At 40.0% G+C, this 21,719-nt stretch overlaps 1 protein-coding gene across 10 annotated transcripts in view; it reads right to left on the bottom strand.

The window, feature by feature from the left end:
* Positions 1-21,719, bottom strand: part of ADCY2 (adenylate cyclase 2 (brain)) — a 282,664-nt gene that overhangs the window by 82,905 nt on the left and 178,040 nt on the right. For all 10 annotated transcript variants that reach the window (XM_015563100.1, XM_006762472.1, XM_015563093.1 and 7 more), the window contains 6 exons: positions 13,151-13,299; positions 9,373-9,484; positions 7,089-7,216; positions 4,118-4,276; positions 3,226-3,358; positions 1,720-1,896 (listed from right to left, as the gene is read on the bottom strand). In XM_015563100.1, the coding sequence (XP_015418586.1) occupies positions 1,720-1,896; positions 3,226-3,358; positions 4,118-4,276; positions 7,089-7,216; positions 9,373-9,484; positions 13,151-13,299 (858 nt within the window). The remainder of the gene's footprint in view (positions 1-1,719; positions 1,897-3,225; positions 3,359-4,117; positions 4,277-7,088; positions 7,217-9,372; positions 9,485-13,150; positions 13,300-21,719) is intronic.

Raw genomic sequence — 21,719 nt, 5'->3', positions numbered from 1 at the left:
CTCTATCCACTGAGCCAAACCAGTCTCGGCGATTTTTCCATTTTAAATCTCTTGATTTCCCTATAGCATTTGTCATCACAGTTAATGTCATCATCATTCTTTAGCTGTGCCACTAAAAGAAGTGGGAATTCATCTTTGATCTTCGTTTTCACACATATCCACTCCACCACAGTCTGATTTGCTCTACATTCAAAGTAGACCTTGAATTTGCTTCTCACTGTATACACTACTAAAATCTTAGCATAAGTGAGCATCATTCTCACTTGGTCCCCTGCACTCTTGCTCCATAATTGCAAAGCACATTCTACCATGCCCGTTCCTCACTTAAGATCCTCTAGTGACCACCCACTATACTTACTAGTAGAGTGAATTAAACAGAGTTACCTTAGTGCATCTCAGCCTGTTTGTTTGCTCATTGTTGATGACACTACAGCCACACAGGATCTTCTCTGACCACATTCATTTCCCTCTTAGAACCACTGAATTTATTGTTCTGCCACCTCCTTTCCTAATTTCCTCCTCTCCTTCTCTGAGACGTCCCCAGCCTTCCTACCGAGAGTAATCACCCATGCACTCTCATGAACAGCACTCCATTTTATCTTTATCGTGGCCTTCTGCAGCTCCTAAGATGATCATGTTCCTTTGTTTCCTACTTATATTCTCTCTCTTCCCAATAGAATACAAATTCCTCTAGGACTTGTCCTGTGGTCTCCTTTACTGATGGTCTGGTAGGTCATAGTCTTCTGTCAAGCCACATTCATTTTTTACTTTGAAAAAGAACAAGGGAAGAAGAGAGGAGAAACATAACTAAGACAAACAAGAATGCTGAGCTCTACCTGTAGTGCCTGTAGTACCTGTAGGGCCCGTTTGCATTGTTCTTCCATTGTCTTTGGAAGATAAATGTTGGTGTGTCATTGTGACATGCTGGGAGGTTTGGGACACAGGAAGACTGGAAATGCCCACTTTCACCTGACAACCTGGTATGTTTCTTCTCAGAAGTAATGGAAAATACATAACATTCCATTTCCTTTCTTTACCCCAACTCCATCGCTATTAGAGTTAATTTTACTCAGAGATCATGTTAAAATCTAATGATACCATTGGGATTAGTCTAAGTGCTTAATTATATTTATTTCTCTCTCCTCTATGGTTCTTTCTATTTTCTATCTGCATTGCAGCCCTCTTATTGAAAATGTCCCTGTTGTAAAGAACCTTGAGACTTTATTCTCTGATGGAAGTTGGAGTGATATAAACAAGGAACTACAACAATAGCATGTACATTGCTGCCACCACAGCCTGAATATTTGGGTGATGAAGAGACCATCTTAATAATGCTGCTCAAACTCCAAGGACATTATGCCTCCACTGTTCTTTTATTAAGATGCTCAGGTTTTCTACTGAATGATGGCAAAAACAAAGCACAAAACACAAACCTGGATTTTCAAAAAAGTTCAACTGTATTCAGTTGCTACGGTCAGTTGTCAATAATGCAGTCTTAGGGTTATAAAGTTCTGATGCAAAATCGCTCTGGGTTAAAAGCCCTGGCAATGTGGGGTTGGCACTCATTCATATCCTAATAGCTATTTTAAAGGGGCCTCTCCGAGATGTCAGAGATGGTAAACTTGCTTCATTTGCAGTTATTTTGGCAGGCGATGCCTTTTGGTTTGGGAAACAAGCCTTCATTTAGTGCTAAGATGCTTTGGAACGTGGAGGACATACCGTGGTGCTGATCTTGCCGTTCTCTGTGGTCATGCTGTCTCTGTGGTGCAGGTGTGCAAAGGGCTTGGCCGCCCCCCAGGACTCCAGGTACCGGGTCATGCGCACAGAGGCCCTCATCTTGGCTCCATCGAGGGTGTGACGAGTTCTGAAGAGGTGCTGGGGACTCCGTCGTTCTCCCTTGGGGTGAGGAACTAATTATTACACTTGGCATGGGAAAGCTGCACAACCTCTCCTTCCTGCTCCACCCCATCAAGAAGTTTCCCTTGACTAAGCATCTTCCTCTAACATCACCCCTTCACCTCTATGGCTTCTGCCCTCACTCCTTCAGTCCTACTGACAGGCAGTGTTATAAGCTGTTTGAGCTGAGTCATTTTTTCCCCCAGGCAGCAAAAGTTACCTGTAATTTAAACTTAGGAAAAACAGCCATTTTAATAAACATTTTTATAAAGTAAATTTTTAAACAGATATGCTGATCTGTTCTAACTTTTTCTTGATGGTGAGTTTCACTGAAGTGACGGGAATAGAGATTGAAGCTATTTTCTAATGCTAAATGGTCTTACCTACCCATGATTTGGTGTCCTTTGCCTGAACACAACGTTTTCATGTTCTATTTTTTTGCCTTTTCCTTATGGTACCCTCTCCCCCCATCATCCCACAGTTTTTCCTGCTTGTCACAATGAACTAAAGTTTGCCACCAAAGGTAAACCTAGGGTCTGAAGGAGACCACCATGAGTAGATATCCACACATCCACACATTTGATCCTGTTGACTTTATGATACTGGTTTTGACAGTTTAGGAGTGTTTCTTGCTTATATTTGCACCATTTAAAGCTGTGTGATTTAGGATAAGTTACATAAACACTCAGAGTCTTGGAATCTGAATCTTTAAATAGCAATAACACTCATTTGTCAGGAGTTGAGAGGCTAAAGGACATGAGGGCTCTAAGGCCCTCATTCTGGAGGACATGTGGCATGAACAGAGGAGGAGTCGGGTCCCCGTCTTCTGGATGGGTGGGAAGGTCTTCCAGTAACAGAGGGTGTTACTGTATGAAAGTTAAACGTGTCTGTATACCCCTGTCCTCGCATGAATATATATGTGATACTTTATTGTTAATATTTTAGAAATTCCTTTTATTCCCTTTCTTATATGTTTATCCTATTCTATCTCATTCGATTTTTTATCATCTGAGGGCCTAAGCAAAATATTTCTCTTTAATTTCCCATCTGTCAGGCTGCTCCCAGAAGCACCACAAATTAACATATACATTGACTAACAATACAACCCTGTCACAGAGAGCAATTATTTCAATTGTTTCTTTAATAAATACATTTCAATGCATTATTTAAAACACGTTCCATAATTAAAATGCCATATGCATTTAAAGCTATTTTAGAGGCAAAGACTTATTTAACGGAAACACTTACTTATTCAAGTAATTTGCTCCTCTGCCTTTTAATCACAGAAGTCATAGGCCAATTACAGTATAGACTCTTTACTATACTGACCTTGGGGTTGATTACAAAGTAGGTTTTCACCAGGTGCTGCTTTAAATATGGGTCCCTGATGTCACCGTCCCCTTCCTCCACTTTGTAAGCTCCATTCAGATGCTCCAGGGTGACAGAAGAAATATGGACACGTCTGAAATTCCATTTAAAACCACAGTCAAGATAGATAAGGAGGGAGATTATTTCTGTGACTTCAGAAATGAAGGGAAGGCTGTATGTTCTTGGGAAAATGGACTGTGATAAGGCTGACAGTCTATTAACTAGGGCTTTAGAAAGATGCTTCTGGAGGTCAGGAGCTACTCCTACTGGGAGGTGACTGCACTCACAGAAATGTGTCTGGTGGGTGTGGTGAATAACAGTAAAGGAAGCTTGAGAATAAAGAATTTTTGTATATAAGGATATTTTCTGAAATGCCTGCCAGAGGCATTTTAGAAAGCATGCTGATCTGTATACAAATAGGAGTTTTCTTTCTCAAAGTTTGCTCTCATTTTTCTCTAAAGTACTTGGATTGGAAATCTCTTGTCTGAAATACGCTCTAACCAGAGACGGGTGCCACAGTTTTCTCATTTTAATAGTACTGGTTTCAGAGGTCACCAATAATAGAGAAATGCCATATCTGCACTGCAGTATAAAACATCTTCAACTTATGTCCCTATTCATACATTTGCAAATAAGTAAAAGTCTATAATTAGAATCTGATATCCACAGTCTTTAACCATGGGTCACGGGGGTGGTGGAATTGGGACTTGACAGGTCATGTTTATCTGATTAATGTAAGAGGCTGTAGGACATGAATACCATCCAACACTGAGAAGTAAGTTATTAACCTTCTGACCTATCATTTCTAACCATGCAGCCAACGTAAATAGAGAAATCCAATGTCAGGCCTTACCCTGGGACCCCTCCAGCTTCCATGTGATTGGCCAAGGTAACGTCATGCGACCACACATCGTACTGCCACTTCTGCAGGCCAATCACACCGCAGAGGACATTCCCGGAGTGCACTCCCACGCGCATGTTGATATCAACGCCAGTAGCATCTCTCACTTTCCTAAAAAGAAGGAAACTTACATCACCATCCAGGAACAGCCTCTCCTTCCTTTAACCCTTGGCCAATTTTCAGGGCATGTTATTATTCAGAATTTCTCAGACTGTTGGAAATATTGTCACGAATTCTTCTGTAGCAGAAGATTACTGCCTTGAGCCAGAAAATGGTTTTTCTTTCTGATTATTCTTCTTCACCCTCTTCTACCCACTCCCCACCCTAACTTGCCCCCTGGTAATCATCATACTGTTGTCTGTGTCTATGAGGTTTTTATTTAATCCCTTCAACTTTGTCACCCAATCCCCCCAAGGCTTTCCTTCTAACAGCTGTTAAAAATACCTTAGGACAGTCTTCAACTCATTAACAGAGACAAAGGAAAAATTTCCTTTAAGGGAAAATGCTTGGCAATGCTTATTTATTTCTGCCAGCTAAGTACATTAATCAATTAAAATGTTATTGCAAAAGAAGCACACAGGAAGGTGTCCCTAGTTACCCGGAGAGAACCCCTCCAGACGCTATGTGAAAAGAAACAATGATGTTGGTTGCCACACAGCAAAGAGGAAGGGTTACAAGGTGTGGCTGCAGTAAATGAAACTTAAACGGCTCAAAAAGACTAGGCATAGATGTCATGCTTAAATGGTAAAATGACACCGTTGGTGTTTGCTAAAAATGATAAAAAGAAACAAACCTACAATGTAAAAATAAATGGCCTCCTGAAAAAAAAAAATAGCAAGTTATTCCCTTCCCATCCCTTCTCTTCCTTTCTTTCCCTGCCCTTCTTCTCACTCTATCTTCTTTTATGGTACCCCCCACCTACCCCCCCCACCAAGACAACAAACAATGCAGGCCATCCAAACCCTTCATTCCTGCCCACAGGGAGAGCCAGAACATTTACATAACTAGAAGATCTGCCCCTGACACTGCCTCCATCAGCAAAGAGTGCTATGGCAGCCCAGGCACTGTATGGTCCTCACCTCTGGGTCTTTGCTCATGATGATTCCTCTCTCTGCTCCCCACTCCCTTGAGGCTCCTTTCTTTGACAGGGTGTGTGTGTCACAGGGCCAGTTTGCATTGTTCTTCCATCGGTGGCTTAGGCATGCCCTTCTCATCCAGGAAGGCTTTCTGGTTGATATAGGAACCCTTCCTAGGTCCTCCAACCTCCCAGAGCTCAGCTGACACCCCCGTTTGTGTTCACACCTGCTCTCAGAGTGTCAGCCCCGAGAAGACACAGACCTTGTCCAAATGGTTTGTATACCCATGAGTGGATTCAGGGCCTGGGGCAATGTAGACACTCAATACAAGATACAAGTTTATTATTTGACCTGGGTCATCTTGGAAGAATTTACTTTGTTTCATCTTTGGGAGATAAATAATTTATTGTAAACCATAATTGTTCTTAAGATTTTACCTCATGGAGGGAGAATAGTTCCAACCATGTGGCACTTCTGTACCGAAACATGGTCAGCAGAGAGCCGGGAGGGCATAAAAAGGGAAGACACTCTACAATGGCCATTGTGACAGAATTGACTGGTTGATGATTTGACTCTTTAAAATAGTCTCCAAGTCCTATGTATCTTTTGTAGAAAAAAAATGAGTTGGTCAAAGGTTGAAATGAATTCACTGACCAAGTGTTTTAATGCATGCAGATGCAATCTATGTGATCTATAGAAAAATGGTGAAGCAATTGCTTAAAACTTGCAACAGCAGTAGACACATTTTCTAGTTTAAGAGGAACCTTAATGACTTACAACATCAGGATCCTGAATATCACTTCCTTGATTAAGAACAGTTTGCATTCTCATGACAGGAAAAACACACACCACTCTCTAAGCCTTGGGAACATTCCAAAACTGCAGCTGAAGTGCTTCCGCCATGGAGCCTCCGCAAACTGGGGACGAGGAGCTGAGTAAGTGAGTGTGGATCCACACACGGAGGGGAAAACACAGGCAAACGTTCACAGACCCATGTTTCTGGTTCCTGTGACAACCCCTGAGATGATCTGGCAAAATTCCGATGCCAAGTGTGTGGTTTCTCCTCACCATCTTAAAAATTTAAAATTCCTTTATTCATCCTCACCTTATGCTTTAATAAATAGGAATGAAATGCTTGCCTTGGCATGTGAAAGAGAACAAAGAATTCCTGAAATTGGCTCTGATGCCCTTTATTGGGGGGTGTAACAAAACAACCTATTAAGGATCACTTTGTGAGCTGTATAGGAGCCAAGTAGGTGACATATAACTGAAACCACACAGAGCTGGGAATTGTTGACTAGCTGAAGTAGTTTTGGGCTGGGTTTGTATATGAATTGCTGCCTGGTGATAAAACTACTTTCTTTCTTACAATTTGCGTGTAGCCATATTATCTGTCAGAAATCACGAGGGATCCTAAGAGTGCAGTTTCCCTATGATCAGAGAAGATATTTAAATTTCTAAAAATCACTTTTGAAAAAACCCAAAGTTGTCCTTTTCCATAGATTTCTAACTCAGTTTTGCAAAAAATCTAAGGCTAAAAATAATAATACAAAATACTCAGAAAAGTCATACTTTGGATCAAGTTACTCACATACCAGTAAATAGGTCTCTGCATGTTTACATTTATTTTTATTTATTTATTTATTTTTAATCTCTTTATTGATTAAGCTATTACATATGTGTCTTTATCCCCACATTACCGCCCCCCCATCCCTGCATGTTTACATTTAAATGTACAATAATGCATTTAATGCCAGTAGACTGATAAATACAGATAGTGGCATCTGAGAACTGCAGCTAAAATTATTAAACTGTTTAAAGAAGATCTTACTAAGCATTACACTTACTTTATGGCTTCACACATATCCAGTCCCATTTTCACACAATTTTTGGCATGGTTGGGAAGTGATATTGGGAGTCCAGACACACAGTAGTAGCAATCTCCTAAAATTTTTATTCTCATACATTCATTCTCCTGGAAGAAAAAAAAATTCACAGAATTTCAGTTGCATTAAAGCACTTATATGAGAATTTAAATTTGCAGAATATCATCAAGAGCTAATCCTACTGACAGAGTGAGTAGGATTCATGGGGAGAGAAATGAGAACAAGTTGGGTTTCTTTTCACTACCCATCAAGAATGAGTCACCATCACTCACATGCCCATTTGCCAAAGTAGGAGAAGAAGGGAAAGGGAATGAAAGGGGAAACAGAGAATGTTTTGGAAATATTTCTACTTAATACTCATTCTCCTTAGTGTAAACATCCCCAAACATTGATGCTAAAATGAAACATTCTATGCAGAATAGAATCTTCCAGGGCAGAAAATGATGACCAGAACGTCACTGGAATTAGAATTGATGTCATTCCCTACTATGCTCACAGTCTTTGTTTATATTAAAGGTTCTTACCTGCAGACATGTAGCTTCTGATATACATTTCCATCATATAATAAAGCACCATTCATTACTGTCAAGTAATTTAAAACAATTCTGCCCTGGTTGGGTAACTCAGTTGGTTAGAGCATTGTCCTAGTACGCTAAGGTTGCAGGTTAGATCCCAGGTCAGGGCATATACAAGAATCAACCAATGAATGCATAAATAAATAGAATAATAAATCTCTCTCTCTCCCAACTCTTTTCTTTCTCTCTAAAATCAACCAATAAAAAATAAGTAAAACAATTCTGACAGATTCAATCAGTTAACTATAAAGTTAGACTAACTCATCATTTTTCTTGTCTGGGTTGTTTTTATAATATGGAGATCAACTTCATTCATATGCTTCAATCTTATACTTACTTCTAATCTTTCCATCTAGCTTATAGACTCTTCACTAAAATAAAAAAGTCCAAAAGTAAAACCAAACACATATTTTCTTTTCCTCCTAACACCAACTCAGACTTATGTATAAATTGAACACATTTGACATAATAAAATGAATATAAAATTTTTTTTGTTCTAAAGCATATTATAGGTTTATAGAAGATTTTTCATAATTCTTTCTTTGATGGAGAGTGGTTGTACTTTGATGCTTATCTACAGAACTATTGATGGTGTGCTAGTAATTCCTGATAACAGTATCCTAAGTAATAAAAAGGCAAACAAATATTTTTTTTGATAAGGCTACCCTCTCATATTTCCTGCATAGATATTCTCAATCTAGAATACAGAAATCTGAAATATTAAGCATAGTGAATTCTTGACACACTTATCGAAGATTAGTTGACCATATATGCCTGCGTTTATTTCTAAGCCCTCTATTCTATTTTATTGGCCTACATGTGTGTTTTTATGCCAGTATCACACTGTTTTTATTGCTGTAGCTTTGTAATATGTTTTGAAGTAAAAAAGTGTGCTGGCTTTAGCTCTGTTTTTCTATAGTTTATTATTATTATCGTTATCAATTTCAGAGAGAGGAAAGGGGAGAGAAAATGTTTTATCAATATTCCCACCACAAACCCTAACAGTTCCAATAAATAAGGTTTAATATGTTTTTAGATCACTTGTCATCATTCCTTCTCTATAAAACTTCTTATAAATGAACATATAAATAGCAACTACTGAACTTGTTTTTTTCTTGAATGGCACAAGAATCAATGAATTAAAGTGAGACAATAGTAAACAAAGGGCTTAGGGAGAAGTTATGCATCCTATTTTAGGGGCTCTTTTAGGATGCTTCTTAAAAATGAGAATACATGATAGTTACAACATGATAGTTACAACATGATAGTTACAACATGATAGTTATAACTGGATGAGAGGAAACCATGTTTCCAGCTCCTTGACATCAAAATGCCTAAAAAGGGACCTTCAAGTAGCATAGTGCACAGAGATATGCAACTTAAATCTCATCATTCAAAATGTATTTATTATATGTGTGCTGAAGTATATATAAGTAGAAGTTTTAAAAATAGATGAAAATGTGTTAATTACATGCTATGGCATTTCTCACCCTTGAGTTAGGCTTGAGACTTATCAGGAGGGCTCAATGGCAAATAAATCCAACACATTTACAAACAACATTCCTAAAGGAGGCTTTCTGTAAAACAGTAAAAAGTTGATAAGGGGCCAGAGGAAAAGAAAGCCACATTTTTATATATCTTCAAAGTGAAAGGGAATAACTAATACTTACCTTTGCAATTTGATCAAACTTCCCAAAAAGTTCGTTCAGCATGTGGACCAGTTCTCCTGGGGAGCAGTCACTGGCCAGTCGGGTGAACCCAACAATGTCAGCATAGAGGATGCTGTGGGAATGAACAAAGGGGGGCAGTGTTTGCAAGTTTATATTCATTAAGAAGGTAATGCTAGATTTTTCTATTCAAAGAGTATATACTCTTTTTTCATTTTTTATTTTCAGAAGAAAAACGTCATTTCCCTGGAAAGGGAATACAAAAACACTTTGCTAAACGTTCCCAGTACATTTTTATGTTAAATTTTCATAGTTAGAAAGTCACATGATGTACTTTTCCTATTCTAGTCTATTCTTACTGATCACCTGTCTCTTTCAGGTTCAGCCCCTCTCTCCCTCTGGTTTATTTAGTAGTCATCCTGACAGTCCATTACACTGTCCTAATCCTGATATCAAATAGGTATGCTTCCATCTGTTACATAAATTTGTACTATAAGAATTCCTAAAAGTAGAAACAGTAAAATAATAAAAGCCAAATTCCTGTTTTTATTCATTTAAAAATTCCTGGAATAATAATCTTCTTAAAGAAAGTCTTCTTACCAAAAGATTCTGGATTACTTACTATCTGCGGGGATGAAACAGTTAGGGTACATCTTCCTAAAGCTCAGAGTTTAGTTGGGTGATGAATTAAACAAATAAAGATACCTAAAATGTCCAATACAATGATAATAAGTTCTATAAAAGAAAGCAACAGGCTGCTATAAGAAGGAATGGTGTGTGTGTGTTGGGGGGGGGGGTGCGGGGAGAAGGAGGGGTTGGGCAGGAGGTGGGCATTAGACGGTGAGGAGTCCAGGAAAGTCATTCTTAAGGAATGACAGTGCAGCTTCCCTTCGTGCCAGTGGGACAAATCAAAGCAGGGGAAGATGTCTGATTCAGCTTTGGTTGTACGGAGTTGGATGGTGGCGTCTGCAGAACACCCAAGGGGAAGACGCCCATTAGGTAGATGAGTACGGAAAACTATGGTTGTGTTCTGTGTCTCAGCACACGTGGATGCTAATTAAATCCGGGGAGAGGGCTGGAGAGAACACAAAGAGTGAGGGGAGAGCTCTGAAGACACTAATTTTACAGGAGAGTTAGATTTAGGGAAGAGAAAATCACCAAGGAAACTGTAGAAATAAAACAAAGGGGATAGGATGTCTGGAAAATGAGGGGTGGGGGAATTCTGTGAGTTCAAGGGCCACGAGAACGGAGCAGTCATTGAGAGAAGGGTGTGGAAGTATGACAAACACAGATCTGGGACAACACAGTTGGTGAATTTAGCAAGAATGAGTTCTGTGACATGGGGAGGTTAAAGGCAGAGAGTGTTGATTTGTGCAGAGTGAGGAAATAAAGATTAGTCAGAGAGAGTGGAAAAATCTCCAGAATCTGAGCTCTGAAAGGCAGAAAGGTCATTTCAGAGGTGGACGGTGGCATTGGGCTAAGAGCCATGTCTGTCTAGTTTCAAAGATCTGATGGGTTTGTGATGTTTCAGCACCAGTGAGAGGGACGTGGAGGAAGACCAGGAAGATTCAGGAAGCAGCTGGTAGTTCTTACCTTTATGGCTATAAATGGTCTTTTCCTCCCCCTCCTTGCTGTTTCCTTATCATCATTATTGTTATTATCATTGCATAACAAAGAGCTAGTAATTATTATTAATGGAGAATAAATGTTTTGTTGAATGAGTAGTCAAAGCAGAACTAAAAGCAAGTAACTGATCTCCTTGGTACTATCTATAACCTACTAATCCTCATTAAAAGAAAAACCCCAAAACACTCAGGTATTATCTGTGTTACCTGCTTCTTTGCTTGTACATGTCCTGTTTCAGGATGAAAAAGCCAGGTCTTCATATTTTTTTAAAAAATTGCTATTTCATGCTATTTAAGGTTTTACATTTTTAAGTATTTAAGTTACTTTTGGGTTCCAATTATATTTTATGAATTTAAATTTAATTCAATATTGCAGACATATTCCAGATAATGTGTGAGGGAAATTAAGGCATTGAAGCTGCTTTCTCAACCCTTTGCCTTAGCCAGGGAGGCAGTCAGTTTCCAAGGTGACCCCAGGGATCCTCACCTCCTGCTGCTCACACCTGTACTGTCCCCTCCCACACCAGGTGGGGTACCACAGAAATGACCAACAACTACTGGTCATCCGGCTAAAGTGCTCCCAAATTCCCACTCATAGAAACTGGGAGACAATATTTATTCGTGTTTTAAGTCACTACATTTTGGGGACAATTCATTACACAGAAACTGATAATTCATAGCAGGAGAAACCTGAAGTTGGTGGTTATCTTTAGTCATTTTTATAGGTCTGTTGGTTCCTGCATTGTGTCATAACTACTTACAGATATTCTTGTGATCCTGGTTAGATATAGTTGCATGGATCTTCACATGTTTTGAATAACTGATATGTGACTTAAAAGTATTTCCTTAAATGGGAAGGGCATCGTTGACTCTCAGACAGTCAAGGTTGGAAGAGGTTCATTCTAGTATAATATACCTTGTCAGATACGGCAAATGTTTTTTTTTCTTTAGTTATGTATGTAAAACACTTAAGAACCTGAAGATAGTATTTTAAACAATTTTACTCCTTAACATGTGTAAATATTCTTAAATTTTTAATCTATCTCCCCAAATGGTGGGACTTAAAAAAAATCACTCCCGATTCTTCATTTATCCAAAGGTGCTTTCACGGTTCTTACTTAATATGCAACCATTTTTCTATTATCTCCTTCTCAATAAGCATTTCTATGTATATCACTAGCTCCGTGCACCTTTTCTAAAATCTGTTGTCAAAGTGAAATTTGTTTCAGCAATGCATTTATTTTGCAATTAAATTTATTTCTTATTAATGAGTTTCAAAAATCCTTGACCCAAAGCAACCACACTAGAAGGCAGCATCATGCATTGGAAAGAGTCTGGATGTGGGGCAGAACAGGTTGATCCCAATTATCCCAATTCTAGTTAATGCTCAACAAATTTTGGTTGTTTATAGTTGTTATGATTGAACTATTGAAGAGGGTGGTGGGTAACTCTGACAGCTGAAGTATTAACATCAAAACATAATGAATGAGGACAAAGACATGGATGAGAACAAGCTGCCCCACAGGGTTTCCCTTCCTGACCCCAATCCCATCTGATTCTAGGGACTGTGATTCCAGGAATGTTTCCCGAGGAGATATGACTGTGCCAGACTTTGAAAAGCAATAACTTTGACTATAATTAAGCTGCACATCAGTCTCCTGGGATGTTGGTCACTGATTGACCACATCCCGGAAACCCTACATTCCTGATGAACATCTAGATTCCCTAGAAAGTGCTGGCTTCTCTGAGGCCTGTCTGTCAAGCCCACTGTGAGAACTAGTCCTTGTACTGAGAGCCCACCGACCCGTCCTCCAATCTCCCTGCAAGGCTGAGTGTCCTGGGCTCCAGGGAACATGAGATCAGACCGTGGAGTTCCCGGAATAAGGGCCACTGTCCACCTATCCCTCTTCTGTGATGGTCAGCATAGAAATCAGGGCTAAGAGGGACAACACAATAAAGTAGAGGATCCTGTTTTCTTAACATGAAGGCTCCAAGAGGCAGCACAAGGGTGGGTGAAGGGGTAACTACTCTACGTGCCAAGGTTTAACGATTGCAAAGGAGACATGCTACTGCAAGACGTGGGCTTCCAGTTAAAAATGTCGCTGCTGCAGCGACCAGGCTCCCCGGACTTGCTGAGGAAGAACAGAGCAGTATACCTGACGTTGGTGTGGCGCTTGACATACAGGTTGTGAAAGTTGTTTGTGTTTTCCATCTGGCCGGCTTTGGGGCCCTGCAGCCTCTGGATAATCTCAGCTTTCATTTCCATGGCTATGTGAGCTGGCAGCAGGGACAGCAGGAGCCGCTCCTGAAACAAGGTGTGGAAGGAAGACCGAGAGTTCAAACAACGAAGGGAGCAGCCAAGTAATATTCGAAAACATCACCGAGTTGTAGCGCAGCCAATTTGAGGACTATTTTCAATGAGTTAAAAATACAGATTCTAGGACTACATGTTAAAAAAAAAATCAAAATATTTATGGTCAGAGTGTGTTATTTTATTTATTGAGTTATAATCATGTGTTCTTCAGTGTGGAGAAAAAAAAGGAAGGCAAAGTTATTTCCCCAAGGATATTATTTATCCACTTTGATTCTAATGTAGTAAAGCAGAAATAAGTTTAGAATGCCAGAAACCAGTGGTTTAAGATAGAAAACACTTATTTTTGCTGGCTTGCCCATATGAGAGATAAGGTACAAGCTTTATCGCACTTTAGAAAGTCAACCAATACTCCACAAATTTCCTAAATAAGATAGATATTTTCAACTATTTCATTTCCTCTATGATGAACATTCAATCTCCTTTAGTGATTTTGAACTATTATAAAGACAGAATATCAGGAATATTGGCTTCTGTAAAATGTCATCTATAAAAAACTACTGGTGGAAGGCAAAAAGCTGCTATGAGATTTTCTTGTATGTTTGGTTTCTAAATTCAGTATATTCAGTACACAATAACATGCAATATTACACTTATTTTAATATGTACTTATTTTATTTAGAGTTGTACTTTTCCATTTTCTTCAAGAAAAATGTGATATATATATATATATATATATACACACACACACACACATATATACTGTATTACAGACGGGCAACCTTTCTTTGAAAGTTTATATTCATCCTAGAGTATTTTAAATGTTAATTTACTGTAGAAAACACCATGTTCTTCAGGTATTGTGGATTTAATATTTATTGTGGTATTCCATGTTGATACACATTTTTGAATGAAACATGTCTCCATCTTCCACATTTTCTCTCTCTCCTTTGTGTGTGTGTTTATGAACAAAGTGGTGAGAGAGTAGGGGCTTAGGGGAAACTGGGCTTTGCTCCCAGGTTTACAGGGCCAGGGTTCCATCTCCTATACACAACACTGAGTGTCTGTTGGGAACTACCCCTGAGGAGCAGAGGGTAGTCCAGGAGTGCATCTTGATGGAGATGGGATGACTCTCACCAAAGCCCATCCCAACCTGGTCCAGGTAAAGTTAGATGCAAAGTCAACAGGAGACAGAGTACGTGCCTGTAGAGGGACCTCTCAGTTCTCCATGAACTGGCATAACTGAGTATTGATTTTCCTTCCGTTGCTCTGAGATGCCATCAAATCTCTGTCGTTATCAAAGCAAATAGACACTGAATACACATTTGTTAACTTCTAAAACGGTGATAAGGAATGTTAGCATGTAGAACACAGATTATGAATCTGGACCTAGCCTATCTATTTAGAAATCCCAGAGGATTCCATGTGTTTACAGAGATGTCTGACAATCAGCTCAACTAGATTAAGACCAATTTTGTGCTCTTTCTGATGGGTGACAGATGAGCCCAGGGCTAAGGAAAATAAAATGCACCAGGCCACCATGCTCAGCTGACCTAGTTCTACTTTGCTATCTTATGACGATAACCCGTGTGTGCATGAAGACTCAGTGCAGTCTTCTGTTGAATTTAAAGCAACCAGTAGACTTTCCCAACTTTTACTTTCATTTCCACTTATGCTTCTTGTAGTCAACATTGCCAGTGTCCTACAATCCCTCTGCCTTCCTTAGAGGTCGCTTGCAGCCTGTTTCTTTATAAATCTGGTTTCCTGTGTCCCAACCAATAAGAAAGTAATTTGATGGAACTGTCCCCACCTTCTGCACCCATCACCCTCCTTGGGGAGATCTGAGCATGTTACACACTTTCCCCAGGATCTCTAGTAGCACTGAGCCCCTGTTGCCACCAGCAGCCCCTTTCAATAGCTGATCTCCCTCCCTCACTCTCCTACCTGAAACCACTTCCCAACCTAGTGTCCTAACTCAGAGCCTTCTCTTAGGGTCTTCTTTGGGTAAACCTAACAAAGAAATTTCTTCTCTCTTCCTCCTGGATTCTCTATTAAGAATATGCCAACCCCCAAAGACAGATTTCATGAACAAAAAAGAAGAATCGAATATAGTAATTCTTCTCCCTGGCTGTAGCATCATTTAATGACCAACTGTAAATTATGATATTTTACACCAAAATGTAGATGTATGACTGGCTGGTTTTTTTAAAGCTAGCTTGAAAAATATATGTTGAATAAACTAAACTGGGCTAAGATTTTCCTTTCTAAAACTGTTCATGAATCCATATGAATTTAGATTGGAATAAAGATTTTGGTAACAGCCAACATGATCTCACTTATTCATGGATAATTGAGACCATTATAAACTTTTGAACAATAATAGATACAGAGGCAGAGCTGCCTCAAACAGAGTGTCAAACTGCATCGGGAAGGCCGGGGAGGGTTCGAATAGGAGCCTACACTCAAATGTGGTGAATCAAGGTACTTATAAATTTGTCTTTCTTCTTTTACAAAATGCTATACTTTGAAAGAAAAGCCCAATATTTTGGCAAATATGCTAAATTTCGACTCAATTCATAATCTGACAAGGTTAATATTCCCATGAATATTTTAGCTTTTTGTTAATTTAGCTGTGTGAGCTGCCAAATTATCTGAAAATAATATACAAACCTAAGTGCTTTCCATACCAAATATGGCCTAGTTACCTTTCCTCTCCAAGTACATTGGAAGCCTTCCTTAAGGGGACTTTTGGAAAATCAAGTTGTCAGACTGATTGATGCATACCATTACTTCTTTCTCTTGCTAGAAAAAAAATTGTATAATTAAAGAGAATTTGGCTAATTCTGGCATATTCAAAGGTTATCTGATGAATAACTTGGCCTTGGTTTGAAGGTTCCATTTCAACACATCCCTTTATTAAACCTGTAATTATTATTCATTAGCAATAGTTTTCTTAGAATTTGTTCTTTTCAATTATGCCTATAAAAGAGCTACAGAGTTAGTACTTTTCATTGTACTATCGATCCAAGTTCAGGACACACTGAGCTCAGAAGTGTTTTTAATATAAAACAGCAGATATTATAACTTTATATTTGTATGCTATTTTTGTGATTATTTTGGTGGAAAGAAAAATCCAATTTAAGCAAAGAAGACTTCTATTTAAATTTTGAACTAAGATTCAGTAATGCATATTCTATCTTATCCCTTCAATAAACCATGCATGTAATAAATATTTAAATCCACTTTACAAGAGGCAGGATGACAGTGACATGCTCCTTCCATAAGAATTTAAACTTTTTTTTCTCCTTCAAAATTTCTATTTAGTTCTTATTTTAAATGCAATTCAAATACATCACAATGAACAGAAGGCATATTGTAATAAATGTTCCTCCTTCCAATAGAAAGTAGCTAGCAGAATGGACAGACACCAGGTCCCAGAGCAGGCATTGGGTTACACGTGGTGCTGAGGAAACAGATGATGTCCTTCAATAGTGTCCTGCAGGATGAAAATACCAGGTGTCCATTCGAAATCAAACCTGAAAACGCTGCTCTTAGAAAATACCTGCCAGGAACATGAAAATATGTCAACACCTTCTCATATCTCCTGCTGCAGCCAGCTTCATGTCTGCAGGTCTCAGAGAACAAGCATCTCCGTTGGCACCAACCTCCATCACCAGCATATCCCCAAACTTAAGTTCTAGGCACAACTGCCATTGTTGCTGTTTCCCATTATAACATTTGGTTTGTTTCTCTCAGGTCCCTCCTTAGAAATCTTGCTCCTCATCACTCAATCAGAAGGCACTGAATACTCTTATTATTTGGAAGGTCTTGCTTTATCTTTCTTTGACTTTTATAAAAGATAAAGTCATCATATTTATGGATGATGGAGAGCAGCAGCACTTTGTGGTAGAAGCAGCACGGAAATGGGAGATGTGGGTTCCTACCCATTCTCTGCCACCATCTAGAAAACCTCCACCAAATCATTCTGGCCTTTGAGTCCCAGTTTGTTTGTATAAAAAATATATCCTTTGACCCAGGTGAGTTGAAGGTCTCCATGTCTGTGTAAGTTCATAGCATTTTATGGAACCACAAGAGGCCCTTTTTAGATGTTACCTCTCTCTCCTTTTTTTTTTTTTTTGATTGTTGTTAATTCCCAACCAAGAATATTTTTTCCATTGATTTCTTAGAGACACACAGAGAGAAACATCAATGTGAGAGAGACACATCAATTGGTTGCCTCCCACATGCACCCTAACCTGGCCAGAGACCGAGCCTGCAACCAAGGTAGGTGCCCTTGACCAGAATCAAACCCAGGACCCTTCAGTCCACAGGCTGATGCTCTCTAACCACTTAGAAACCGGGCAGGGAAACTCACTCTTTTGGAGTTAAACAATTAGTGACACAGAGGAAAGAACCCAAGTGTTCAGATCTGAACATGATGCCAAGACTATAAGAAGGATTGTGGGTAAGGAGAGACCACTGGGATCTTGACAAAGAAGACCGAGTTCATCTTCTTGAAGAGTGGCTTCCATGAGTGGGAGGAGGATGAAGAAGGATGCCCAAGAGTTTGGGGTGCCATATTAATGGCCAGTGTAGGCATGCGAGTGAAAATCAGCTTGTTTTTTTTATAGTCTAGGAAAACTAGAGTGCTTTGTGCAAGTTAAAACCAATATGCACTTCAACCAATCACTACTCCCTTTTATAAAAGATTGCGTCCTTTCACTGCATGCATATATTGTTTTCTCATATTACAAACCCTGGTCACATATAGTTTCATTTAAATTCAAACATTTTTGGCAAAAAAAAAAGGTATAGGAGTGGCTCAGCGAGGGTAAAGTGGAGTAGTAGACACTAGGGAGTTAAGACCTGATAGAATGGTGTCTTCGGACTTCACAGCCACTGGTGGCTCTTTCCACTCACTCTGATTTATAAGCTTAATGAGATGACAGGGATGCTTTTAGAGAGTAAATCATTAATAGAAGGTGAAAGAATGAAATTATCACTCATCTTTGATGACTCTGCAGTTAAGAGATCTTAGAGAACAATGCGCTAATCCAATTATAAATTATGTCCATAGTGATGGATGATGGCATATTGAAACTTCTAAACTTTTTTGGGAAGGAGAATGATCCTTTTTCCTAACTGTGCTGAATTGGGACACTTGAACCCCAGAGCAAAACTGCTCTTAGGGCGAGTCTCACAGCTCCCACTCTCAGCAGACCTCAGCCTCTTCCCACCCATCCTGTCCAAACCCCTGACAGTGTGCTCCCAGGGCACCACTGGGGCACAGTTCGAATCACAAGGCTTTCTCTGAGAAGGGGTGAACTGAGGCAATTTCTAAAAGAAACTCAGTGACATTTCTCTCCTGAGCACATGACTGAGTCCTTAAGTGGGCATTTACATTGCTGGGAATGTGAAGCTGAATGCTGGCGGGCAGGGGTGGGGTGATCCAAGGACACTGCAGTGCGGAGGTGAACTTTAAAGCTCTGCTTATCTGTCCTGACACCTGAAGTGCCAGATGCCATCCTCCAGAGCAGAGCCTTCCAAGACACAATCCCGCAGGTAACACTGGTTAAATACTGTGCCTGCCTTCAAACACTAATTGTCCCCATGGGCACCAATGTGGTTTATAGGGCGAGAGGGACCCATCATTTCTGCATAACATAAACTTTCCAGGGAAAGAATAATACATGAGGAAAGGGAATCGGCAGAACAGCACTCATTCTCATTCCGCTAATCAAGCAATGTCCCGAACTCTCTCAGATAAAAAGTAAGGATATAAGCAGCAAACTGTATAGCAAAGTCAGCACAGCAGAAGGCTCAAGGGCCATCACATTCCTAGAATTTTAGTAAAAGTAACTCAAATGAACCCAGCTGGTGTGGCTCAGTGGTTGAGTGTTGACCTATGAACCAGGTCATGATTCAATTCCTTGTCAGGGCATATGCCCGGGGTTGTAGGCTCAATCCCCAGTGTGGGGCGTGCAGAAGGCAGCCAATCAATGATTTTCATCATTGATGTTTCTGTCCCTCTCTCCCTCTCCCTTCCTCTCTGAAATAAATAATAAAAATATATTTTTTAAAGAGTAACTCAAATGGGATGACCATGGCTCACACTCAAGCACAAAGGTGCCTGTCTGCTACAGGTTGCCAGACTAAACTTGTTGCACACCTGATTGCGTTAATATTCTTGGCACAATATTTTTAAAGCTTTATCTGCTTTTGGAAAACACCTTCTTGGTAATCAGACTGTAGATATTCTTCCAGGATTCACCCATCTAAATTCCACTAATATGTCTGCTTTGAGAGAATCATATCAAAATAGTTAAAAATTATAATTCTTGTTCAGTATCTCATATGCACCTCTACTTACAGAAATAAATAAGTTGTGACGTGGCGCTTCTATAATTAAAAAATGACCCTTCTAACAGATTTTATTGCAAGTTACAAATGATGATAACTCAAGTTTAATCATACACATAATGTAGAAGGGAGCCTTGATTTGGTGTATTTCCCAATTCATTTGTTTACTCTGAGTAGGTAAGTTCTTATGACCTGTGAAAATGTTAAGTTCAGAGGAAGAAGATGGCAGGCTGTGGACTGAGCTCTGATTGGCTTGCAGAGAGCACACAAGCATGCTTGTGTGTGTGTGCAAGTTAAACGAATTATCCTTAGGTAGGTCATGCACTGAACAGCTACATGTGGTCCATAATTTAACCACTCTCTTGCCCCCAGTTTTCCAGAATAAAAGAGCACAACTAGCTAGGGCATCTCTCAGAAGTGCACCGTGACTTCTGCTCACCTGCCATTGGCCAGAGGTCACAAGGATATACTCACTTCTAAGGATGCTGGTCATGTGCCCAGCTAAGAAGATCTCTTACCATAGAAGAAGAAGAAAGTAAATATTGGAAAAACAAACAAGCAGTGGTCTCTGTCCCATACGGGGCGAGCAAAGCAGCATTTCCAAAAGGAAACCATCAATTTCCCTCCCAGAGCTGCCCCTTCCCTCCCAACCTAAATCCAGTTAAAAGTGGACCTGCAGCTGCCACCTGCTCTCATCCTACTGCTCTTTTGGACCTGCAGCTGCCACCTGCTCTCATCCTTGCCTGCCCTTTCCCTCTTGCCATCCCCCATTCAATGAAGCAGCAGTTCCTGTCCCTCATGCTAGGAAACTGCACCTTCTCCCAACCTACTGCCACTATCTGGGTCTTGGCACCTGTGCCACCCTCTGATGATTGATCGCTTCTACCGGACTTCCTACCTGCTGTCCACCCCTTGCTTACCCTTTCTCTTCTGCAGCAGAGGTCTTTCTAAAAGGTGAAGTAGCCAAATCAGGTCAGTCCAAGCTGACTGCTTCTACTGACAAATCTGAAGCTTGCCAGTATGTTACAAAATCGAATTACTCCTGGGAACTCCACCTCCTTTACTTTGCTGCCTGCCTCCTGAGCCTATGACCCAGCTCTTCTGAATCCTATGGAGCCCCAGCTGGGCACCTGTGTTCACCTCCTCGCTGGAAAGCCTGCTGCCCTTGGACCTGGACTGCTGGCTCCATCATACTGTTCCCACCCATGCTCACCTTCCTTCCCTAAGGCTGTCCTGCCAATTCTTCCTCAAACTTCTAATCACATACTGCCTCCTCCATCACCTCCTCCTGACAGCTGTCCTGCATGGCCTTCCCACCCCAATGGGGTTAAGTCCTGAGTGCTGTTCTGGCACCCACTGCCCTCAAACTCTGCTGAAACCAGCTGTTTCCTTTCCTGCCCAAGGTTGTAGGTGCCAGTGTGCCCAGGCTGTGCCTTCTTCAACATTATGTTCTGGGTATGGAACATAGAACCTGGCACAGAGAAGAAAGACACCCAGTAAACATTTGTCCAGTGAATACAGGAAGAAACACTTGAATGTGTGACTAATGCCTCATTACACTTTGAATAAGATTTCCACTGGGCAGCTCATTTAAAAGCTTGATTTTCAATGATTATCCTGTAGAACATTCTGGCCTTGCTCTGCCACTCAATGAGTGGACAGTGGGTAAGTCATGTAACTTCTTTTTGCTCCCAGTGTCCTCCCTGGGGTCTGGGAGGTGTGTGAGTATATTTCCACTGCCTGTTCCACTTCCAGGTTTCTTCCATTCTGTTAGGTATCGGGAGGAAATGGGAAGACATCCTTGAGTGTGGCAGCAGAAATGAAATACTTTAAAAAATTATTTTATTGGTAACTTTTAAAAACCTGTGATTTTCTCCATTAAAAGAAATGATGAAAGGATATGTATAATAAATGTAGGTATATATTATATATGTGTGGAATACATAATATCCATATCTACAGATATCTATGTACTATCCTATCTAATAAAAGAGAAACATGGTAATTGGCGTACGACCACTACCCTTCCCATTGGCTAATCAGCGAGATATGCA

The sequence above is a fragment of the Myotis davidii genome, unplaced genomic scaffold (genome assembly GCF_000327345.1).
Source record: "Myotis davidii unplaced genomic scaffold, ASM32734v1 scaffold135, whole genome shotgun sequence".
Lineage (NCBI taxonomy): Eukaryota > Metazoa > Chordata > Mammalia > Chiroptera > Vespertilionidae > Myotis > Myotis davidii.
This window is presented reverse-complemented; position numbering and strand designations above follow the sequence as displayed.